Raw genomic sequence first — 22,323 nt, forward strand, 5'->3', positions numbered from 1 at the left:
AGTGTGCACTGCTTGCAATAACTTTATTTTACATTTATCGAGTTATTTGCTACATTTCCACTTTATGTACCGTATTGGTACATTAGCACATTTTCAGTTTAAATGCTCTGCGGCGCGTAAATTTGAAGGTACAGGTACTCGTGCGAGTGAAAACAGTGGCTAAAACAAAAACTATTTTCTTGTATTAAATTACAGCTTCACGCAAACGCATTGTTATTTAACGTAAAATAATAGTCTCGACAACGCGCACGTAACAGACAAAAGATGAACATAACTTAGTTTCATACCACTCAACAACTGCAACATGAGTTCCTCTTCAGCTGACTGTAATAATGAAATTAGTAGCCCGTCATATAAGGTAAATGACAACGATACAGATGAGAACCGAAACGTTGATGTTTGTGATGACGATGACTGCGTTATAATCAAGGTTGTTGAAAAGACGCCCTTATATAAAATGTGTGGACATAAACTACAGACGAGAGAAGATTCAATTAACTTACAGCCTACGAAATCAAAAGAGGGCGGATTAAACAATGGATCTGAGAGCATCCGGCCTAATGATAATATCTTTCCAGCCCAACCTGGGCAGGAGCAACTTAGAAGAAATCCCAAGCGGCTAGCAAAGCAGCTGAACAACAGAAAGAGAAGACTGGAGTCGAAATATGATTTCTCGTATATACCAGCTCATAAATTTGCTCCAAAGAAAAAGAAAATTCTTAAATGTACGAAAGAAATCCATACACATATTGATAGCAGCAACCAGAACAAACTTTTAGCGGAAAGTAAGGATGCCAGAGCGCAACTCCCTTGCAACAAACAAATTAATGAGAGAACAGCTGATAACAATGAAGAACACGCGCTGAATAAGGTAATCTTCGCATTTGAACCAGTAATAACATTGAGAAATAATTTAATTTACTAACCAAAGGCTTTTCAACATATAGTTCGTATTGCGCATTGCCATATCGACAAGCTTGCAGTGAGTCATCAGTTACCGACACACGTCCATTTTTCCAATTGGTGTCCGTTTGAAAGTGTGTCTACGTTCGAATTACTCATAACTGTCGGATACTAGTTGCAGCTTGCATTGGATAACTTTCTATAGACTGAATTTCGTGTGACCAACGGTGAACTGTTTGAGAACGAAAATGTCCGCAACCATGGACCTGTATCACTTCTGAAAGCAACCATCACCTCGCAAAGGCATATTCAAAGATATGAAATTACAGCACGCACATCTCAGAGCGTTCTACCTGAATTATATTTTCTGTTACATACTGAATTCCAGATTCGTCTTTATCCAATTTAATTTTTAAGTATCTTCCATTACCTGTTAACACAAACTTCACTTTTTTTTCAAAACATTGTTTTGTTTCTGGACACCTCCACTTCTCTTTATTTCCCTTGTACCTTTTGCTCTCTATGCCATTAAGTTGTTTTTACTTGCTGTGTTTGTTTTTAGGTCTGTACACCACATTGTGCAGTTATTAGGGTTTTTTCCCATTCGATTCACATATGGAGCCACTAGTTATTCTTTACTTCCATACAAGACTAGCAGATTTTTGCTCATTGCAACTATTCACTAACCATACAGTTATCTTGTTTCTGGTGTTATGTTATTGCCTGTCTACAAAATCAACCAGCTTCTTTTTTTCTTTTGTTCTACTAAGCAAAGTTTTATAGATATATTTGCCTTTTGTCATCTTAGCTTCATTCCTTTTTGCTATTAGTAGCTAAAGAAGAAATTTTTGCCTTGGTAAGTTTGCAGAGCTCTGTTATCGTTTTGCTTTATTGTTTGCACTCCCATGTTAGCAAATTAGGGTTATACACTTTTAAGGTGTGTTAACCAGAAATTTCTTTTTCAGAAATCGAATGAAGGTTATTTCTTGCTAGAAATATTCCTAATACACATCTCATTTAAATAGTACAGTTTTAGTATAGCATAAAAGTGGAGAGATGACAAATTATAAGAAAATAATGGAGGAAAGATTGGTGGTAGTGAGCAGATGATGTCAATTGACTAGCAGATATCGAAAACTTCTATTTTAGTCCACTCTAACATCTGACTGTCATTAATGCTCTACCAGTAGGTTTGTGGTTTATGTGTCAACGGTTAGTCATATTCTACAGACACTAAAAACTGATACAATTAGCATCTCACGGAAGAAGTGTTAATTCTGTACCATTTATAGTATGTAACTCTAGTTAAGCTATTATTGTTGTGCATTCAACTATGTGAATATACTGCTAAGTTTTAAACAATGTAAAATCCAGGATACAATAACAACATTGAAATGGAATAGACTGCTAGTCACCGCATAGAATAATGATTGAGTGGCAGATAGGCACGTTTAGAAGTAGACTAAGCTATTGAACAAAGTCTTCCTTCCCTGCTCCCATTGCAGCTTCACAAACCCCTGACATGCCTCCCTCCCCTCCCCTCCCCCCCCCCCCCCCCCTGTTTCCCCAGCACATCTGCACATGCTCAATCCCATTTTCCCCATCAAGCACACAACCTCTCAGTACTGCACCTAAAAGCCCACAATCGTATCCCTTCTATGTGCCTGCACACTCCCTCAGGCAGCACTACAGCATTTCCCCACCCCTGTCCTGCTATCCCGACCCATCTCACCCCCATGTCTTCTGTACCCCACTGCCAAGATTGCTGCTCACTGCATTTGGGCTACGCTGCCTCGTGATGACAGTGGCCAGGGGTGTGTGACTTATGCATGTATGATTTTTGTTTGTTTGTTTGTTTGTGTGTGTGTGTGTGTGTGTGTGTGTGTGTGTGTGTGTGTGTGTGTGTGTGTTCAACGAAAATAATCAATTTTTGAAAACGTAATTTAACTGGATAGATAAAAAGCCTACTCACCAAGCAATAGATGGAGAATGCCCATATAAGGGTATAGAAGTTTGCAAACTTTTGGAGCCAGCGGCTCCTCCTGGCAGAAGGGTTGAAGGGAAAGGAAGAGGAGGTGAAGGAAATGTCTGATGAGGTTTAGAAATTGGGGAGTTTGGAAAGGTTGCCCAAACTCTGGGCGAGGGAAGACCTACCAGACAGAATGGGAAGGAAAGACTGATTGTTGGGAACCACACTGGACAAGATTTGAAAATCTGAAGGCTTAAAGGTAAAAGATAGGCGTTATGCAATCTAAAAGGGAGTGCAGAAAGAAATACTGAGACGAAAAAAATTGACGTAAATTAAAGTCAAGTGGGTGGTGAGAACAAAGAACATGTTGTAATGGCAGCCACCTGGGAAACGTGTCTGGGGAAGAATCCATATGGCAGGTATGGTGAAACAGGCACCGAGGCCACAACCATTGTGTTGTAGATCATGTTCTGCAACAGGATATTTTGTGTTGTTAGAATATACCTGCATCTACATTTGTACTCTACAAACCACTTTAAAGAGCTTAGCAGAGGATACTTGCTATTTTATGTATGGAGCATGGGTTAGAATGGTTGTTTAAATCTCTTTGCATGCACTGTAATTGTTTAAATGTCTCTGTGTGTGATGAAATTATTCTAACCTTGCCCTCACGATCCCTAACTGAGCAATGCATCAGGGATTGTAGTATATTCCTAGACTCATTTAAAACTGTTTTTTGAAACTTTGTTAGTAGACTTTCTTGGAATAGTTTATGTCTATATTCAGGAGTCTGCCAGTTCAGTTTCTTCGGTATTTCTGTGACACTCTCACATGGGTGAAGCAAACTGGGGACCATTCATGCAGCCCTTCTCTGTATATGTTCAATATCCTCTGTTAGTCCTATTTGGTACGGATCCCACACGCTTGAACAATATTCCAGAATGGGTCACACAAGTGATTTGGAAGCAATTTCCCTTGTAGACTGATTGCATTCCCACAGTATTCTATCAGTAGACTGTAGACTACAACCTGCTTTACCCAAAACCGAGCCTATGCAATGATCAACTTCATATCTCTACATGCTACCTATGCCCATTTATCCTAACAGATAACTTGGTGATAGTGATGTCAATGTAAAAAGCCAAACAGTGTTTACATGACATCTGATACATGACATTTGTTGTTTCACTTGTAGCTCTCCCTTTGATACTGCATATTTTACCAGCTACAGGACTGGCATAGGTGGTGGTAGGAGGGTGGGGATGGTCACAGGGGTAGGAGCCACAGGGTAGGGAAATGGGTGCTGAAGGAGCAGAGGATCTGACAAAGATACTGTGGGGATTGGTGGGATGACTAAATGCTATTTTAAGTGTGTTGGGCAAAATCTCGGACAGAATCGACTTCATTTCAGTTGCTTGGAGAGGTCTTTCCTGGGATTCATAAGCTCTGAAAAAACCCCTGGTTTGGTTTATATTTATTGATAACATCTTTGCCACGTGGACTCATGGTGAGGCTGACCTAAAATTTTTGGAATTTCTAAATACATTCTCCCAATTAAATTTCATATTGTCCTATTCTGAATCCCTTTCCGCTTCCCTTGATGGTTACCTCATCCTCACCGAGGGTCAGCTACACACTTCTGTTCACATTAAACCTACTAACAAACAATAGTACTTACATTTTGACAGATGGAATCCTTTTCTTGGAAAATGTTCCCTCCTATACAGCCCTGGCACTTGAGGCAAACACATTTATTCAGTTGCAGCAGTGCACCACCATTCTCAGTGCAGCCTCCACTGGACTTAATTATCCCACCAGCCTAGTTTAAAGGCAGATTTCCCGGGCCATTACATCCAATTCTGGTATTGTTGATTCCTTTTAAAAACTTAGGAATACACCTCTTGTCACTCATTATCCTGGTCTTGACTGCATTAATCAGCTACTTCAACAAGACTATGATTCTTAATATCGTGCCCTGAAATGAGATCCATTCTGTCCAACATTTTGCTCAGCACACCTACAATAGCTTTTAGTCGCCCTCCCAATCTCCGCAATACCGATATCAAATCCTAAATTCTGGGAAGGGAGAGGGATAGTAGGGTACCTGTGAGGGAAGATACTAGTGCAGCCTATTAGTGTGTGCAGGGTCTTGCTGGGGAAAGGACAGGCCTTAAATGCAGCACTGGGAGGCTCTTCTGTGGGATGAGGGAGGTTTAGGGGGAAAGAGAGAGGACAGAAGTAGTAGATATGGGGGAAAGGAGGTGCTTTGGCAGGATAGATGATGTCTGTAGTACTGGAGAGGGAGCATGGAAGGGGATAGGTAAGTGGGAGATGGGAACTAGTGAAGATTTAAGCCCGGGGAAGTTATGAGAATGAAGGCCACATTGTAGTGCAATTCACATGAACTTGTGTTGGTACGAAGAATCCAGATACGCAGGCTGTGAAACTGTCATTAAACTGAAGCTCACTGCACTGTGCGGCATGTTCCGCAACTAGGTGCCTCTTGGCAATTGTTTGTTGGTGGCCATTCATGTGGACAGACAGTTTGTTAGTTGTCATGTCCACATAGAAACCAGCTCATGGTTGCAGCTCAGTTGGCAGTTCATATGGGCTGCTTTAACAGTTGGCCCTGCCTGTAATGAGATAGGAGATGCCTGTAACAGGACTTGAGTGGGTAGTAGTGGCAGGATGTACGAGGTGTGTTCAGAAATTAAGGTCACTTTATATTTTTATGAAAAAATATTTATTTATTAATCAATATTCATGTTGTCCCCTTCAAAGTAATCCCTCTCAGATACAATACACTTGTGCCAACGCTTCTTCCAGTCCTTGAAGCACTTCTCATAAGCACTTTTTGGTACAGCCTTGAGTACTTCCAGCAATACAGCTTTTATTTCCTCAATCAGTGAAAATCTTCGTCCTTTCATAGGTCCCTTCAGTTTTGGGAACAGGAAAAAGTCGCAGGGGGCCAAGTCCATTGTATGTGGTGGCTGAGGCACGATTGTCATGTTGTCTTGGGCCAAAAAAAGTCTCTCAAGCAACGATGAATGAGCAGGTGCATTGTCATGATGCGTTGTCTTGGGCCAAAAAAAGTCTCTCAAGCAACGATGAATGAGCAGGTGCATTGTCATGATGCGAAAGCCATGAATTGTTTTTCCACAACTCTGGAGGTTTTTTGCATATTGCTTCTCACAAACAGTGCTGAGTGTCGAGGTAATACTCCTTATTGACCGTACGACCGTGAGGCAAAAATTTATGATGCACTACGCCACAGTAATTGAAACAAACGGCGAGCAAAGCTTTGACATTTGATCCAACTTGGCGTGCCTTTTTTCTGTCTTGGCTCTCCGGGATGTTTCCATTGGGACCATTGGTCTTTGATTTTGATGTCATAACCATAAACCCATGTATCATCACCAGTTATGGCCCTTTTGAGCAAATCAGGATCATCATTGATTTCATTCAAGAGCTCCTGAGCAACGCTCATGCAATGGTTCTTTTGATCAAAATTGAGAAGTTTTGGAACAAACTTCGCTGACACAAGTCTCAGACCCAAAACATCCGAAAAAATTGCATGACATGAGTCGATCGATATGCCAAAATCCTCAGCAACTTCTCTTACGGTAATTTCACGGTTTTCCAAAACAATTTTCTTCACAGCTTCGACATTATCATCTGTTGTTGATGTGCTGGGGCGTCCAGAGCGAGGTTCATCATTGGCGTCTTCTTGGCCATATTGGAAGAGCTTGTACCACTTGTAAACATTTTTTGTACTTAGGGCAGACTCACCATATACCCCTGAAACATTTCAAGTGTTTTAGTGCACTTGATTCCATTTTTCACACAAAATTTGATGCAAATTCTTTGCTCCATTTTTTATAATAATCGAAAATCACTGAGCACACTAAAACACTTCCATCCTTCCTGTCTGTGAAAAACAAATGAAGTAGGCTGTACACTTGAACTGTTTGGGATATGTGTACCAACATTTAAAAAAATCAATAATTAAATGTACATTGCCCATGAAATTTGAATAGCCACCTAACTTTTTGAACAGCCCTCGTATGGGACAGGTCTTTCATCTGGGTCTATTACAGGGACATGAGTCATGAGACAAGGCATTGGGAACAGTGATGAAGAAGGGATGGACAAGGATACTGTATAGATTTTGTGGGTTGTGGAATACCACGACAAAAGGGGTGGGGAGGATAGTGGGAAGAGTATTCCTCATTTTAAAGTACGGCAACAGGTATCCAAAAACCTGGTGGAAAATATGATTCAGTTGCTCTAACCCTGGGTGCTACCGAGTCATGAGCAGATTGGGTGGGTATGTAAGATGTGGTTGGTCACTGGAGAGACAAGACAAGTGAGTTCTGTTTCTGGACCAGGTTGAGAAGGTAACTTCGATCTGTGAAGGCGTACTTGGAGAGGGACTGCCTGTCACACTGGTTGTGATGACCATGGGTGACCTGGCTCTGTGCAGGGGACATTTTGGTATGGAACAGGTGGCAGGTGTGGAACTGGGGGTGTTGTTGGTGGTTGTAGTTTATGTGTGGATGGAGGTACTGATGTAACCATCCTTGAGTTGGTAAACATTGAGGAATGTGGCTTGTTGGTTGAGGAAGAGAAAGTGAAGTGGATGGGGGAGAAGGTATTGAGGTTCTGGAGGAATATGAATAGGTTGTCTTCACCCTCAGTCCAGTTCATGGAGGTATTGTCAATGAATCTGAACCAGATGATGGTTTTGGGATTTCTCTACATGGCCCATGAATAGGTTGGCATAGGACAGTGCCATGTGGGTGCCCACTGCCGTTTATTTGTAGACGATGCCATCAAAGGTGAAGTAATTGCGGGTGAGGATATAGCTGGTCATCCTGACCAGGGAGGAGGTGGTAGGTTTGGAGTCAGTGGGGCATTGGGAAAGGTAGTGCTCAATTGCAGCAAGGCCATGAGCAGTGGAGATGTTAATGTAGAGGGTGGTAGTACTGATAGTGAAAAACAGGGTGGCGTGTGATAAATGAACAGGAACTATGAAAAATTGGTGGAGAAAATGGTTTTTTTCTTTTATATAGGAGGGTAGGTTACAGGTAATAGGCTGAAGGTGTTGATCCATGAGAGCAGAGATTCTTTCTGTGGGGCCAAAGCAACCAGCCACAATGGGGTGTCTTGGGTGTTAAGTTTATGAACTTTAGGCAGCATGTAGAAGGGATCAGTGGAAACTTTAGTATCTGATGGTGATTCAGATTTCCTGCCTAGCCCAAGTAATGATAGAGAGAACACATCATAGTTTCTCAGGCTACATATGACGGTCTCAGTTTGCGCCTGCACCGGGAGCCGCAGTTGCATCAAACATGTCAGGTGGCGCTACCCCTAATGTGTGTATGCTGCTAGGTACCACGGCTTGGCTCACCCCAGTTAGTCTCTTGCAAGTCTCTGAAGCCTTAAATTATGCGCCATTGAATAGTATGGTCTTGACCTTAACTAATTTGCATTTGTAATTTGGATTGGTCCCTGGGCTGTTATATACTTTGCTACACTCGGGACTTATTTTGGATATCAGTTCACTTATGAATTTTGCAGTTATTGACCACAGAACCACCCGTTCATTCACTGGTCTCTGTGTTACCACCAGTGCTGGTGATTATAAACTGTGTTTTACCTATGCAGAGTAGGAAGAAAAGTGATGAGAAGTTTCTCACTGTGCAGTTGTTCCTGTGAAACATGGATCCTGAGTTTTCTGAAGTTGTGGCAGCAGCAGACCTTGCTGTTACAACTGCTGCAACACCGACAACAGTTGGAATCTGTCATTTCCTTGTCTCCCCTTCCGCTGTTTGCTTGCTTCAGTGATGCAAACAAGAGTTGGGAGGTTTATTTACATCATTTTGTTCTTCACTGCAAGGCAAGTCAAGTAGCTGACCTCAAATGTCAATGTGTGCTCTTACTGTCCTGTAGTTGCAAACTGTATGAAGTGGTGCAAAAATTACACCGACTCTCTGACCCTTGTAGTTTGACTTTTTCTGTTTGCTGACCTACTATTACGGTCACCAAAGTCATATTGTTGCAGCTAGGCTCAAGTTTAATCTGTGTGTGAAGCAATGTCAGCAGTCCTACACAGCATTGGCTGCGGACTTACAAGGCACGAGACACAAATGTGATCTTTCCTGTAAAAGTGTGGTACATCGTATACAGACTCCTTAATCTATGATGATAATATCAAGAAATTAGTGCAAAAGGTTTAGAGGCATTGGATCTCACCCTGAGTGATGTCTTAAAAACTGCCAAAGCTCACGAAGTAACTGTGTCAGCACAAGCTATGTTTCACGATTCTTCAGGTGTCAACGTTCTTAGTAGTGTTATTTGCCATTGTGCTCTACAATCAACTGATGACCACCAGCCAATATCATCATCTGATTTACTGAGCACCCATTCATCCAGTGGTCAGGCATCATGGGATGGGATTCAGTAGTTAATGCAGGAGATAGTGATCCCCCACCCTCATTGTCAGTAGACATGCGCAAACTAAAGCACTCGATTCACCGTCCATGTGGCCCAAAGCGAGCAGAGGCTCATGCAATATCCCCCTCCCCCCCCCCCCCCCTTTCTGTTGTCGAAAGCCCCCAAAAATGTGTGTGGCATCAAATCATGTCTAGATTCTGGTCCACAACATCACTGGTGTCACTGCCCTTTCTATGATGTCATCTGTTTTGTGTGCTGCAAACTGGAGCACCTTGCTAGTATCTGCCTCGGCCAGCATGCATCGACATTGGCTGTTAGCATACTACATCCCATCTTGCTGGCACTTATGGCAGCAGCAGGCGGGACGTAGTGTCTCATGTTGCAACTGAACATTAATAGGATGTTGGCAGATATCCAGTTGGACACAGGGGCAGCCATATTTTTGATCAAAGAGGACACATACTTGTGCATTGGCTCCCTGCAGCTGCAGTCTCCTCAATGCATGGTGGTGACATGCAGTGGTCAGATCGTAGTCCACACTAAATATAAGAATGTAGCTTGGCAACTAACATTACTAGTAGTTACTTCTTGGATGACAACTAAAATTTTTGGTTTAGACACTTTTGTCAATTTTGGTTTTCAAATTCAAGACCGGGTTAGTTTAGTTTCAACAGTAATCCCATTCACAGAGCTTGACATGTTTTGTGCACAGTTTAAGTGACTGTTTGAACCTTCATTCGGTTGTGCAACAGGATTCTAGGCCCTTGTATCCTCAAAGCAATCAGCAGGGTCTATGTTTTGTAGAGCTTCTCCAGTACCTTTTGCCATTTGCAAGCCAGTTAAAGGAAAACTAGATAGATTGCAAAGTGGGAGGTGTTATATCCCCAGTATCGTCTAGACAGTGGGCTACACCCATAGCTGTAGTTAAGAAACCTAATGGATCACTTCACATTTGTGGTGATTGTAAGTCTGCTGTTAATGCTCAAACAAATTTTGATTTGTATCCACTTCCCCAGCCAGAAGAATTGTTGGCAAACTTGGCCAGGAGCCATTATATTTCAAAGATAGGTCTGGCCAACACCTGCTTTCAATTGCCTGTAGATGAGGGGATGAAAAAGTTTTTAGTTATTAATATGCCTGCGTTCAGGAACCCTTTCTGTGAGGCAGGAAGATTTCAGGGCTCCCCTAACATTATTTCTCTATAGCAGGGACACTAAACACAAAAACTGTGATAGTAGTAGTTAAGAAAAAGCTCATAGTAACACAGATCATCCAGTTTTGCTCTGAACACATTGCCACAGCAGAAATAACAGATGACAGGATGTACAGCTCACGTCGTCTATATATGCTCAGTACTCAGATGATATAGAACCTTTCTTAGACAAAATAAGAGACATTGCATGACACTCAGAAAGAAAAGGGCTACTTATTCTAGATGATATCAATGCAAATTGCCTCTTGTGGAACTCAGATAGAACTGACGACAGAGGACAACTAGTTCTTGACATGGTAAATGAAAGCAATCTCTTCATACTGAATAGGGAGGGACAGCTACTTACCTATGACGGAGATGCTGGTGATGGCAGAAACATAGATCTTTCTTTAGGGAATGCAAAATCTCTTCTTCTAGTCAACACATGAAGGATTTTGATAGAGCCATACACAGCAACCACAACACAATCGCCCTAACGACAGACATATATGGCAATACACATAATATAGACCATGAACAGCAGCATTTACTCATAGGAAGGGCCAACTGGCAAAAAGTTGGAGATATTGTTGAGGTGTCTTCACTACACACTGTTCAAGGCAGTGTAGATTACAAAACCTATGTACTGACAGAGATCCTACAAAGAGCACAGGAAGCAACTATACCATGGTCAAAAACTGGGTGGGGACAGAAACAACAGTGGTCGACAGAACTAACAGGTTTAAGGAAGGATTCACAGGGCAAAAGAAAATAATACTAATGAACAAAGACCTCTCCTGAAGGACAGATAAGACTAGACCTGCATTGTGACGCTAACCTGAAATACCAAATAACAACTGAAGACAACAAGGTAAGACTACTGGACTAATTCCATCAAAACACAGCTACAGAATGACATCTGGGGACAACAATTCAAGATAGAAACAGAACGAGTTAAGACACTGATAGGTCTGTCAACACTAAAACAAGCTGACGGCACAATGACCAGGGGATGGTGAAGCACAGCAGAATATCTCCTGAACAGACTCCTCCCAGGTGATGACCCCACACAAGACAAGCAACACCACGCTGACCTAAGAGAGAGGATTACGCAAACAAACATCAGTGACAGTGTAACCATACCATTCTCACAAGAAGAAGTCGCTATGGCAATCAGCTTAAAAACTGAAAAGCACCTGACCCAGACAAAATACTTCCAGAAAAATTAAAACAAACAGTAACAGAAATCACCTTTTCATACTAACGTGTTCATTGAGGCACTACTAACAAGAAGGATTCCAAACCTCTGGAAAGCTGGTAATATAGTAATAATTAGGAAGTTACAAGAAAAAGAGCCAACAGACCCCAAAACATACTGACCGATCTGCCTCTTAAACACTCTCACCAAGGTACAGGAAAGGCTCATGTGTGACCTCTTTCAATCACACAGAGGCCTCCTCGGCCTAATGCCCCCGCAAGTTGGCTTCAGGGAAGGTAGATCAATAGAGGATGCTGTCAACCAAGCTCTGACGGTAACAAATAGGAGCAGCTTTTGACAACCTGTGGTGGCTGTCCCCCTTCGCCAGGTTATGGGAAATGAGGCTATAAGATCCCCTGTACCACAGCCTCCTCGACTACTGCTGTGGTGGAGTGGAGGGCTGGTACATGCAAGGTTGTCAAGAGAATAATGAAGGGATGTCCACAGGGCTCCATTTGCAGACCAATATTTTGGGACTTTGCAATCGAGCCATTGCTGAACACCCTGAACGTTGATGATAGGTAAGAGGTGTGGTGGCATATGCAGATGACCTGCTCATAGTAGTGTCAGCCAACTTGAGAGTGGCACTAGAAACAAAAGGCATGCAACAGCTTCAGAAAATGAACAATTTTGCAAAGAAAATAAACTAAAAAATAGCACCTAACAAAACTGTATATTTACTGCTCAGAGGGACACTACACAGGAACCCAGTTCTAAAGTTAGACAAACTAGCATACAGAGGAAGCAAGCCATATGTTATCTAGGACTGCGTCTTGATGAAAAACAGACTTCCAACCTTCATATCAAGCTGACAATTGACAAAACCTCCAAAATTATCCACAAACTAGCAAAATTTAACGCAGTCCAATAGAAATTACCTAGTAATGCAATAAGGACTTACCACACTGTGATTTTTGAATCCATCACATGCTTCACCACAAGTGCTTGGGGTCACAGATTGATGATACAGGCTAACAAGCCAACTGCAAGATGAGGTCAATGTATTGTACTCCTGAGAATGAGCGGAGCCTTCTACATCATATCACTATAGGCACTTTGTGTTATGAGGGGGACCTACCCTATAGACATAACAATGCATTATAGAGTTGCACTTCACTGGCTTAAGAAGGACAGGCTCAATAAAGTCACTGAAATTACAGGAACCAACATTACAAACAAGACAAAAATGAAACAATGGTTGTTTCAAACATGCCAGAGAGAGTGGGACGCATCCAAAAAGGGTCGCGGAGTACACTCTTTCTTTCCTGACATACTTAAAGGATTACAACTAAAACATGTTGACCCAAGTCGGGGGATGGTCCGTTTCCTGACAGGCCGCAGGCTTTACCTGGTCTGGCACATTTAAACCGAATGGGACTAACTAATGATGAAACGTGCATTTGTGGAGAAACTGGGACACCAGAACATGTCACACTACTATGCAACACCTTAGCACATGTGAGACCTATACAGAATGATAGTGACAGCACCAGAATAATATGTAATCCTGATGATTAGAACACAATAGCCAATATTGCATTGAACACACTGTATGAAGAATACAAGTGCCAAAACCCATACAGAAGGAGCCATAGACAATTACAAACAACACAACAAACCACATGGGAGGACGCAAGCATGACAGCAGATTTCGAAACCGAGGAAGGAACCAACACGTTAAGCGAACATGATTGAGAAGAGATGAACACGTAAGGGACCCAAACCAACATCACATGACACTGCATGCCCTAACACAGTCACATACAACACAACAGGCAATAACAATCATGAAACAAACAAATTTTCTTTTCCTCCCCAACAACATGTTGCACATTGTTTAAAGAATACTGCACACGAGCAGTAATGTATTATTCATTTTATTATGTGTAGACAGAAATAAATTCTCTTCTTTATATAAAACTACAATCAATGAATTTTATGTATCAAATATATTTTCTGTACAAAGTATGTATAAAACTAAAACTGTAACATATTAAGTTATTTAAGGACTACTGCATTCAGGTAGCAATGATCTACATTCTATTTCTATTAACCAATTTACAACCATAAGTGTATTTCTCATGTAAAGCTAAAATTCATGCTCACTCAGTATTTTATCTGTGTAATACCAGGTGTATGTATCTAAGGTATCACATAGAGGTTGACCCCCACCTCAAAGACGGCTACATCAGTACCTCTGTCCATATCAATCCTGTTAACTACACACAATACCTCCACTTGGACAGATGCCACCCGTTCCATACCAAGAAGTCCCTTCCGTACAGCCACCCATATTAGTCACATCTGCAGTGACATGTGGTTCCTCTCGAAATATACCAAGGTTCTCACTGAAGGCTTCACAGACCGTAATTATCTTCTCAACCTTGTGCAAAAACAAATCTCTCGTGCCTTGTCTTTCCAGTCTCCCACAACCTCCAAAAGTCTCACTGTCTGGCCACAGAGGAGTGTTCCCCTTGTATCTCAGTACCACCCAAGATTGGAGCAACTAAATTATATTTTCCGTCGGGGTTTTGACTACCACTTGTCATGCCCTGAAATGAGAAATGCCCTACCCACTATCCTTCCCATCCCTCCTACAGTGGTATTCTGCCATCCAGCGAACCTACACAATATACTCGTCCATCCCTACACAATCCCTGCTCCCAATCCCTTACCTCATGGCTCATATCCCTGTCATAGATCGAGATGCAAGAAATGTCCCATACCTCCTCCCACCACCACCTACTCCAGTCCGGTCACAGACATTACCTGTCCTATCAAAGGCAGGGCTACCTGTGAAACCAGTGATATGATTTACAAGCTAAGCTGCAACCCCTGTGCTGCATTCTATGTAGGCATGACAACCAACAAGCTGTCTGCCCACATGAATGGCCACCGACAAACTATGACTGAGAAACAAGTGGACCACCATGTTGCTGAGAACACTGCCCAACTCAACATCCTTCATTTCAATTACTGCTTCACAGCCTGTGCCACATGGATCCTTCCCACCAATACCAGCTTTTCTGAACTGCACAGGTGGGAACTCTCCCTGCAGTATATCCTACATTCCTGTAACCCTCCTGGCCTTAACCTTTGTTAGTCATTTTTCTCACCCATCGAGCTCTTCCTTGTTTCTATTCCAGCATTAGACAGCCCTCATTCCACCAACGCACCCAGTCTTCTTACTTCTGTCCTATTCTGCTACCCCCCCCCCTGCACCCTGCCCCCCCCCCCCCGCCCCACCTCTCTCCTGCCCTCCGTCTGACCTCCCAACTGTACCTAGCTGCCCTACCCCCTCTCCACCTTGTCCTTGTGTGCTCCACAGCAGAACTTCACTGTTCCCCACTTGTATCCCGCTATTCCTCCCCCTCCCCTCCCCAGCCTCCTCCTTACCCCCACCCAGTTGCCACTCCCATCATGCACAGCTGCTGTTGCTCGTAGTGTCACTTCAGCTGCCAGAGGCTGCAGTTGTGTGTGTGAGTTGTGTTTGCGCACACATGTGTGTGTGTGTGGGGGGGGTTCTGCTTTCGACAAAGGCCTTGTTGGCCGAAAGCGTATACTGTGACAGTCTTTTCGTTGTGCCTATCTGCAACTCAACATCTCCGCTATATGTTGAATAGCACCTTTCCTTTTTGTAATACTGTTACATTCCACAGTGGATTTTCCATTGTTTGATTAAGGTATCGCATAGAATATATGACAACTACCAACAATAAGACAAATGAACAACTACTGAGTAACATGTAGTGTCCTGACATGAAGCACTCCAAATAATGTATCAAGGCACACAGACACAATAAATATAGATAAACGCAAACTATTTCAGGTGAGAATAGCTCGAGGTTCTGCCGAGACCTTCTTGCCTGAAATAGGTAGAAATAAGCTGTTACCAACCAACAAGCTACTTAGGTTATATTACACATCCAAATATAATATATCACTTCCTTCTGCGTATTGCAACTTATTATCACCACACTTATTGTATTAAATTTTTTCTTTGACATTTGCATTATATAAACTATATTCTCATCAATTAGGCAGAAAAAAATTATTTAGAACTACTTTAACAGTTGTTAAGGATTCAATTCTCTGAATCTAAGAGGAATTTTTATATATTATGCTTTTTATATTATTTATAATAAAAGCATTGACAACTGTATACCAATAAGGTTGTAATAACAATAAGTCTTTGCTGTCACATTTAGAAACATACAATCCACCTAACATTTCAAGGCAGTAGGTTAGTCTGTACTGTTTGTGAAATAAATAAATGTTTCCAAAAGGCAGCTGGACTACCTAGTTGCTGAACATTCCACCCAATGTGATGAGTTTACTTTAAATACAGCTTCATAATCCTTGCCATCTGTATTTTTCGTAATAACTCCAGATTTTCTGAATTACACATGTGGGAACTTTTCCCACAACATTCCCTTCGTGCCTGTATCCCCTTGGCCTAAATCTTCACTAGTCCCTGTCTCCCACCTACCTATCTCCTTCCCTGCTTCCACCTATCTATCTCCTTCCCTGCTACCACTTGATTATCCAAGTCTTCTATCCCACCAACACACCTACAAGTCCTTTGCCCTTCTCTTCTTCTCTCCTTTCCTTTTTACCTGGCCCTCCCCCACCTTTCTCCCATTCACCACCCCTCACAGCTTTCCAACGCTGCACCTAACAGCCCTGCCCTGTCCTCCTCAAGTGCCTGCATGCTCCACCAGGCAGCAATAGTATCTTGCCTGACCTGTACGCTGCTATCCCTTCCCCTCCACACCTCATGCCTTCTCTTTACTCCCACCCCCCATATCAGCAGATTACTGTTCTGTCAGACACAGTCACAATTGCACTCTATCGCTCTGAGACAGTGGCTATGTGTGTGTGTGTGTGTGTGGGGGGGGGGGGGGGTGGGTGGGTTGTGCTTGTGTGAATGTGTATGTGTTTTCTGCTATAGAAGAAGGACTTTGTCCAAAAGTTTTAATATTTTGACAGTTTTATTTCATAATGTCTGTCTGTGACTCAATGCGTCCTCTGTGTGGTGAGTAATAATCTATCCTTTCCACAGTGTTGTTATTTCCTGTGCTTTGTGTTTATTACCCTGTTATGCAGTAGTTCTGCAGGGATTTCATTACAGAGACTGTATACCAAGGAGGGTGTCATGAACTGTTTAACAAGGTACATATCTATACAGTACTTCATCAGTTATTCTTCTAAACTTGACCCACAGCCCTTCTACATGTTCCTGTTCAGAGTAAAATGTTTCAAAATCTCCTTGGAGATATGACACTACTGCTTTTTTATCTATTTTAATGAACATGTATTTGTATTAATTGTGTGTTCTAATTTAGTAATCGTTGTTGCAACAGCTTCATGGTCACTGATAGAAGTTTCATTGGGAATATCCTCTTCAAGCTCCTGTTTGTTTGTCCCCTCTGACATTTTTCCATTGTGAGTGCACATCCAAACTATTTGTTCCATGAAGTTTTGATAGAAAGCATTTAATATTATTTCTCAATGTGTCCTATGACAACCACCATTTACAAAACTGTAATTATCCCCATTGCATTTTGGATGATTAAAGTCTCCATAAATTATGACAGTACATTTGGGAAACAAATGCATTAGTGAGTTGAACAATGGAAAATCGAGCCTATATTATGGAAAGCATAGATTGCTACTCACTGTATAGATGAGATTTTGAGTCACAGACAGGCACACAAAAAGACTGTAAACATGTGAGCTTTCAGCCAGAAGGCCTTACACACACAAGCGCGTGCACGATGCACATACGTATGACCACTGTCTCTGGCCACCGATGCTGGCATTGGTGGCCAGTGGCAGTGGTCATATGTGTGTGTGTGTTTTGTGCTTGCATGAATGTGTGTGTGTTGTCTACTTTGGAAGGAAGCCTTTTGGGGGAAAGCTCACTTTTTGCGATCTTCAGCTGTGCCTGTCTGTGATTTGACATCTCTTGTGTATGGTGAAGCTGAGCAGCAATCTATCCTTAATAGTACTGCTATTGGTGAGTTGAGCATTTCTTTAAAGCTTTGGTTACATTTTCTTTATTTATTTACATGTCATGTTCCATAGGACCAAATTGAGGAGCAAATCTCCAAGGACTTGGAATGTGTCAGTACATGAAATTACAACATAAAAGTAATAACAACAAAAAAAAGTTTATGAACTTGAAAAAAGTCAATCCATAAGTTTAAGTAAATGCAATCAACAATAAACAAGAATCAGCTTAATTTTTCAAGGAACTCCTCAGCAGAATAGAAGGAGTGACCCATGGGGAAACTCTTCAGCTTTGATTTGAAAGCACATGGATTACTGCTAAGATTTTTGAATTCGAGTGGTAGCTTATTGAAAATGGATGCAGCAGTATACTGCACATCTTTCTGCACAAGAGTTAAGGAAGTCCGCTCCAAATGTAGGTTTGATTTTTGCCGAGTATTAACTGAGTATTAACAATGATTGGAGCAAGTAAAGCACTTCAGTGGAAGAGATATTAGTTATTGTCAAACATAAATCATGCATCAGAAAGTCTTTTCTGAAAACACGTTTGGAATATAGTGTTGTGGACTGGCAAGACAGCCAATCCACAGTGACGGGTAACCGAAAGGCACGCGTTTAACTCACGCAGGCTGGCGTGAGGTCTGAAACAGGATACGTAATGAATGCTATAAAGAAAAGTACGTAGCTGCTGGAATACTTAACTTTAATCCTCAATTGGTGAACATTGGTCTTGTTAATGTACATGCTTCATTAGATACATAGCAAAGGATAAATGGCGCCTTGCTAGGTCATAGCAATTGACTTAGCTGAAGGCTATGCTAACTATCGTCTCGGCAAATGAGAGCGTAATTCTCAGTGAACCTTTCCTAGCAACGTCGGCTGTACAACTGGGGCGAGTGCCAGTACGTCTCTCTAGACCTGCCGTGTGGCAGCGCTCGGTTTGCAATCACTGATAGTGGCGACACGCGGGTCCGTCGTATACTAGCGGACCGCGGCCGATTTAAAAGGCTACCACCTAGTAAGTGTGGTGTCTGGCGGTGACACCACATATAGCATTCTACGTAAGTGAAATATCGATGAGAAACAATACAGATAAGAGAAAAACAAAGCTTTTGAAAAGTGGTGTTTCAAAAGAATCCTGAAATTAGATAAGTATATCGTATAATTAATGAAGAAGTTCACTAAAGAATTGGGGACAACAGAGTATTATGATATGACTTGACTAGAAGAAGAGACATGGCGGTAGGACACATCCTGAAGCATCAAGGATTTATCAGTGTGGTAATGGAGGGAACTGTAAGGGGTAAAAATTGTAGAGGGAGGCTGAGAGTTGATTAAAAGAAGCACATTCAGCTGTATATAGGTTGAAGTGGTTTTACTAAGATGAAGAGTCTTGCACAGGATAGATTAACATAGTGAAGTGCATCAAACCAGCCTTTGGACTGAAAATCACAACTACAAAAATATTTTGTTATGTGACCCTCTGCTTTCTAATATTAAGATATGATTCCTTTCATGCTAGGCGAATGGCTTTAATCCTATACAATTTTAGTTTTGCTAGTAAAATTTTATCATCTGTACTAGTGAAGGCCTTGAGAAGATCACATAAAATGCTAAAAGGGTAACTTTCCTGATTTCTTAGGTCATATATTGCTTTATGAAAAGAAAACCGAGCTTCTGTTAAAAGTTTATTGTCAGAAATGTGGTTAAATAATATGTTCTTGGTTGCAACTACAAAAAACAAAATTAGATAACACAGGGAGGAGGAAAATAGGTCTACATTTAAAAATCACTTTCTTATCTTCATTTTATAAATGGGTGTTACTACTGCACAATTCAGTCTTCAGGAAATATGCCTTGATCACGAGGGGAATTGGCAATACCATTATTTCACAAAATCTTGAATGTCTAAACTACCTCCTCCTTGTGCTGCCAGGGCCTGGGATTCCTGTCCAGAAAGATGAAACCAGTCTGGTGGTTTTAGAGCTGCAAAAAATATCATCCGTTACAGTGCTAAACACACAATCTCACTGACCAAAATATATCTTGTTGGGAGGAACTGTCAAAAAAAGTTGTCTAGTATGTGCGTGCATAGAGTGAAGTGTTGTCTAGGCCACTGGTTTGGCTAAGTGCAACTGTGACTGAAATGTTTGCCTACAAAACAACACAACCCAGTCACATATTAGGAAAAGTTTTATTGTCATTTCCTCTCAGCATGATGTTTTCAGAAAGAGAGAGAGGAGCCGGTATTTGCAGCTACTTGAGGAAATGAGGACGCAGTTGGTTGTGGTGACGTGAAACCACCTTGTCATCAAGGCACACGTCTAACAATTGTCAACTACAGGGCCGGGTGATGAGCCCCGGAAGCAAGCTGGGCCGGGGTCCGAAACCGCGAGCCCACACCTCGGAACCACATGAATATTGGGAAGCGCCTGGCAGGACGCAAGATCCGATCTGCAGTAGGAGGAGATGGAGTAGGGTCCGAGGCTGGCGACCATGGAGCAGTTCAGCTGGACTCTTGTCACCCACTGGCGTGGCCCTGTAGATACTGAGAAATAACGTAAGGGCTTCTTCCGGGGAACAGTCCTCCGTGTCCTTCTTCATCTGAGTTTTAAAAGTGCAAACAAGGCACTCTTTGTCTCCATTGGATTGGGAAAGGAAAAGAGGTGTAAAGATGTGGTGGATACCATTGTCATGACAGAATTTGGTGAACTCTTGACTGCGAAATTGCGCGCCATTGTCTGATACCAAGGTGACAGGAAGGTCTTCAATGGAAAATATTTTTGACAGGGCCATGATGGTATTATCTCTTCAATGGAAAATATTTTTGACAGGGCCATGATGGTATTATCTGTGGTGATAGAGGAGCATCAGATAATGAAAGGGAAGTGGGAGTAGACGTCCGTGACGAGTAACCAGTAAGCACCGACGGAAGGGTCCCGCAAAATCCACGTGGATGCGTTCCCATGGGAGGGAAGCGGCCAGCCAGGATTGGAAGGACTGGCGTGGTGTGGGAAGGGATGGGGTGCACTGCTGACAACACCAAACCATGCGCTCCAAGTCCGCCGTCATGCCTACCCAGAAGACATGATGATGTGCGAGGGTTTTTGTCCAGGCAATTCCCCAGTGACCTTGATGTAAGACGTGGAGAATCCAGGACCGCAGGGAAGTTGGTACGATGACTCGTGGAGTGGCGTCATTTTCCGCATGGAGAAGCACCCCGTTGACGGCCACCAGTTGATGGCGGATGGAGAAGAAGAATCAGAGGTCAGCCTGGGTGCGAGGCGAAGGAAGCATCGGCCAGCCACAAAGAACATAGTGGTGCACCAGTTGGAGGAGTGGATTGGCGGCCGTCACTGCGGCCACCCACTCAGTTGTGACTGGGAATGCAGCTAACGCATCCTGTATGTCGTCGTCGACCTGAAAAATTATGAGGTCCGACAAATTGAATGCCGAATCCTGGCCGGAGGGGAGCCGAGACAAAGCATCAGCATTGGCATGTTGGGAGGTGGGTTGGAAATGGATGGTGTACCTAAAACATGAAAGGAATAGGGCCCATTGCTGCATGCAGTGGGAAGTCTTTGTGGGTAACTGGACTGACGGAGAAAATAAGGGCACGAGGGGCTTATGGTCAGTGATTAAGCGAAAAGACGCAATGTAAAGGTACAGGAGGAATTTGGTACAGGCAAACACCATGGTTAGGGCTTCCTCAGTTTGAGAATATTTGCATTGGGCCTCTTTAAGGGATTTAGATATGTACGCCACCAGCATTCTGATCCATCGGGTAGATGGTGCGAAAGGACAGCTCCAACACCGTACTCTGAGGCGTCCGTAGAGGAGAGGAAGAGAGGGATTATACGGCATGAGACACTCCGCAGGAGTGCCGCCTCCGCTGTAAGGTTTGGAAAGCCGAATCACAAGCAATGAAAAGGCACGTTCTTTCTGCATAAGTGATGGAGGGGCACTGCAATGTGGGCTGCGGAGGGAATGAACTTTCGATAGTAAGCAGTTTTACCCAGGAAAGACTGCAGTTGGTGGACATTGCGCAGACGAGGAAGGGCCATTATAGCGATGATGTGGGAGGAGGTAGGTGATATGCCATCGCGGGAAATGATGTGACCCAAGTAGGAGATAGCAGGTTGAAAAAAGGAGCATTTAGCAAGGTTACATTTTAGGCCCGCAGTCTGCAGGCACAGGAACAATTGTCACAGATGACTGAGATGTTCATCCATGGTACAGCCACTGACTATGATGTCGTTGAGGTAGTGTATACAACTGGGCACATCCCACAAGAGCTGTTCTAAGTAACGCTGAAAGATGGCCGGTGCACTAGCGATGCCATACATGAGGCGGTTCAACCGGAACAGCCCAAACGGGGTGTTGATGACAGCCAAATGAGTAGAAGGCTCATCTAAGGGTATTTGGAGGTAGGCCTTGGCAAGATCGATCTTTGAAAAAAATTGTCCCCCTGCGAGCTTGGAGAACAGGTCCTCGGGATGTGGGAGGGGATAGTCTTCAACCTGTCGTTGAGGT

General features: G+C 42.7%; 1 protein-coding gene across 1 annotated transcript in view; it reads left to right on the plus strand.

Annotated features, from left to right (window-relative positions):
• The first annotated feature begins 304 nt into the window (after window positions 1-304).
• LOC126481918 (uncharacterized) overlaps window positions 305-22,323 on the plus strand; it is a 39,173-nt gene continuing 17,154 nt past the window's right edge. Inside the window, exon 1 of the mRNA XM_050105877.1 lies at window positions 305-871. Within this exon, the coding sequence (XP_049961834.1) occupies window positions 305-871 (567 nt within the window). The remainder of the gene's footprint in view (window positions 872-22,323) is intronic.

The sequence above is a fragment of the Schistocerca serialis genome, chromosome 5 (genome assembly GCF_023864345.2).
Source record: "Schistocerca serialis cubense isolate TAMUIC-IGC-003099 chromosome 5, iqSchSeri2.2, whole genome shotgun sequence".
NCBI lineage: Eukaryota > Metazoa > Arthropoda > Insecta > Orthoptera > Acrididae > Schistocerca > Schistocerca serialis.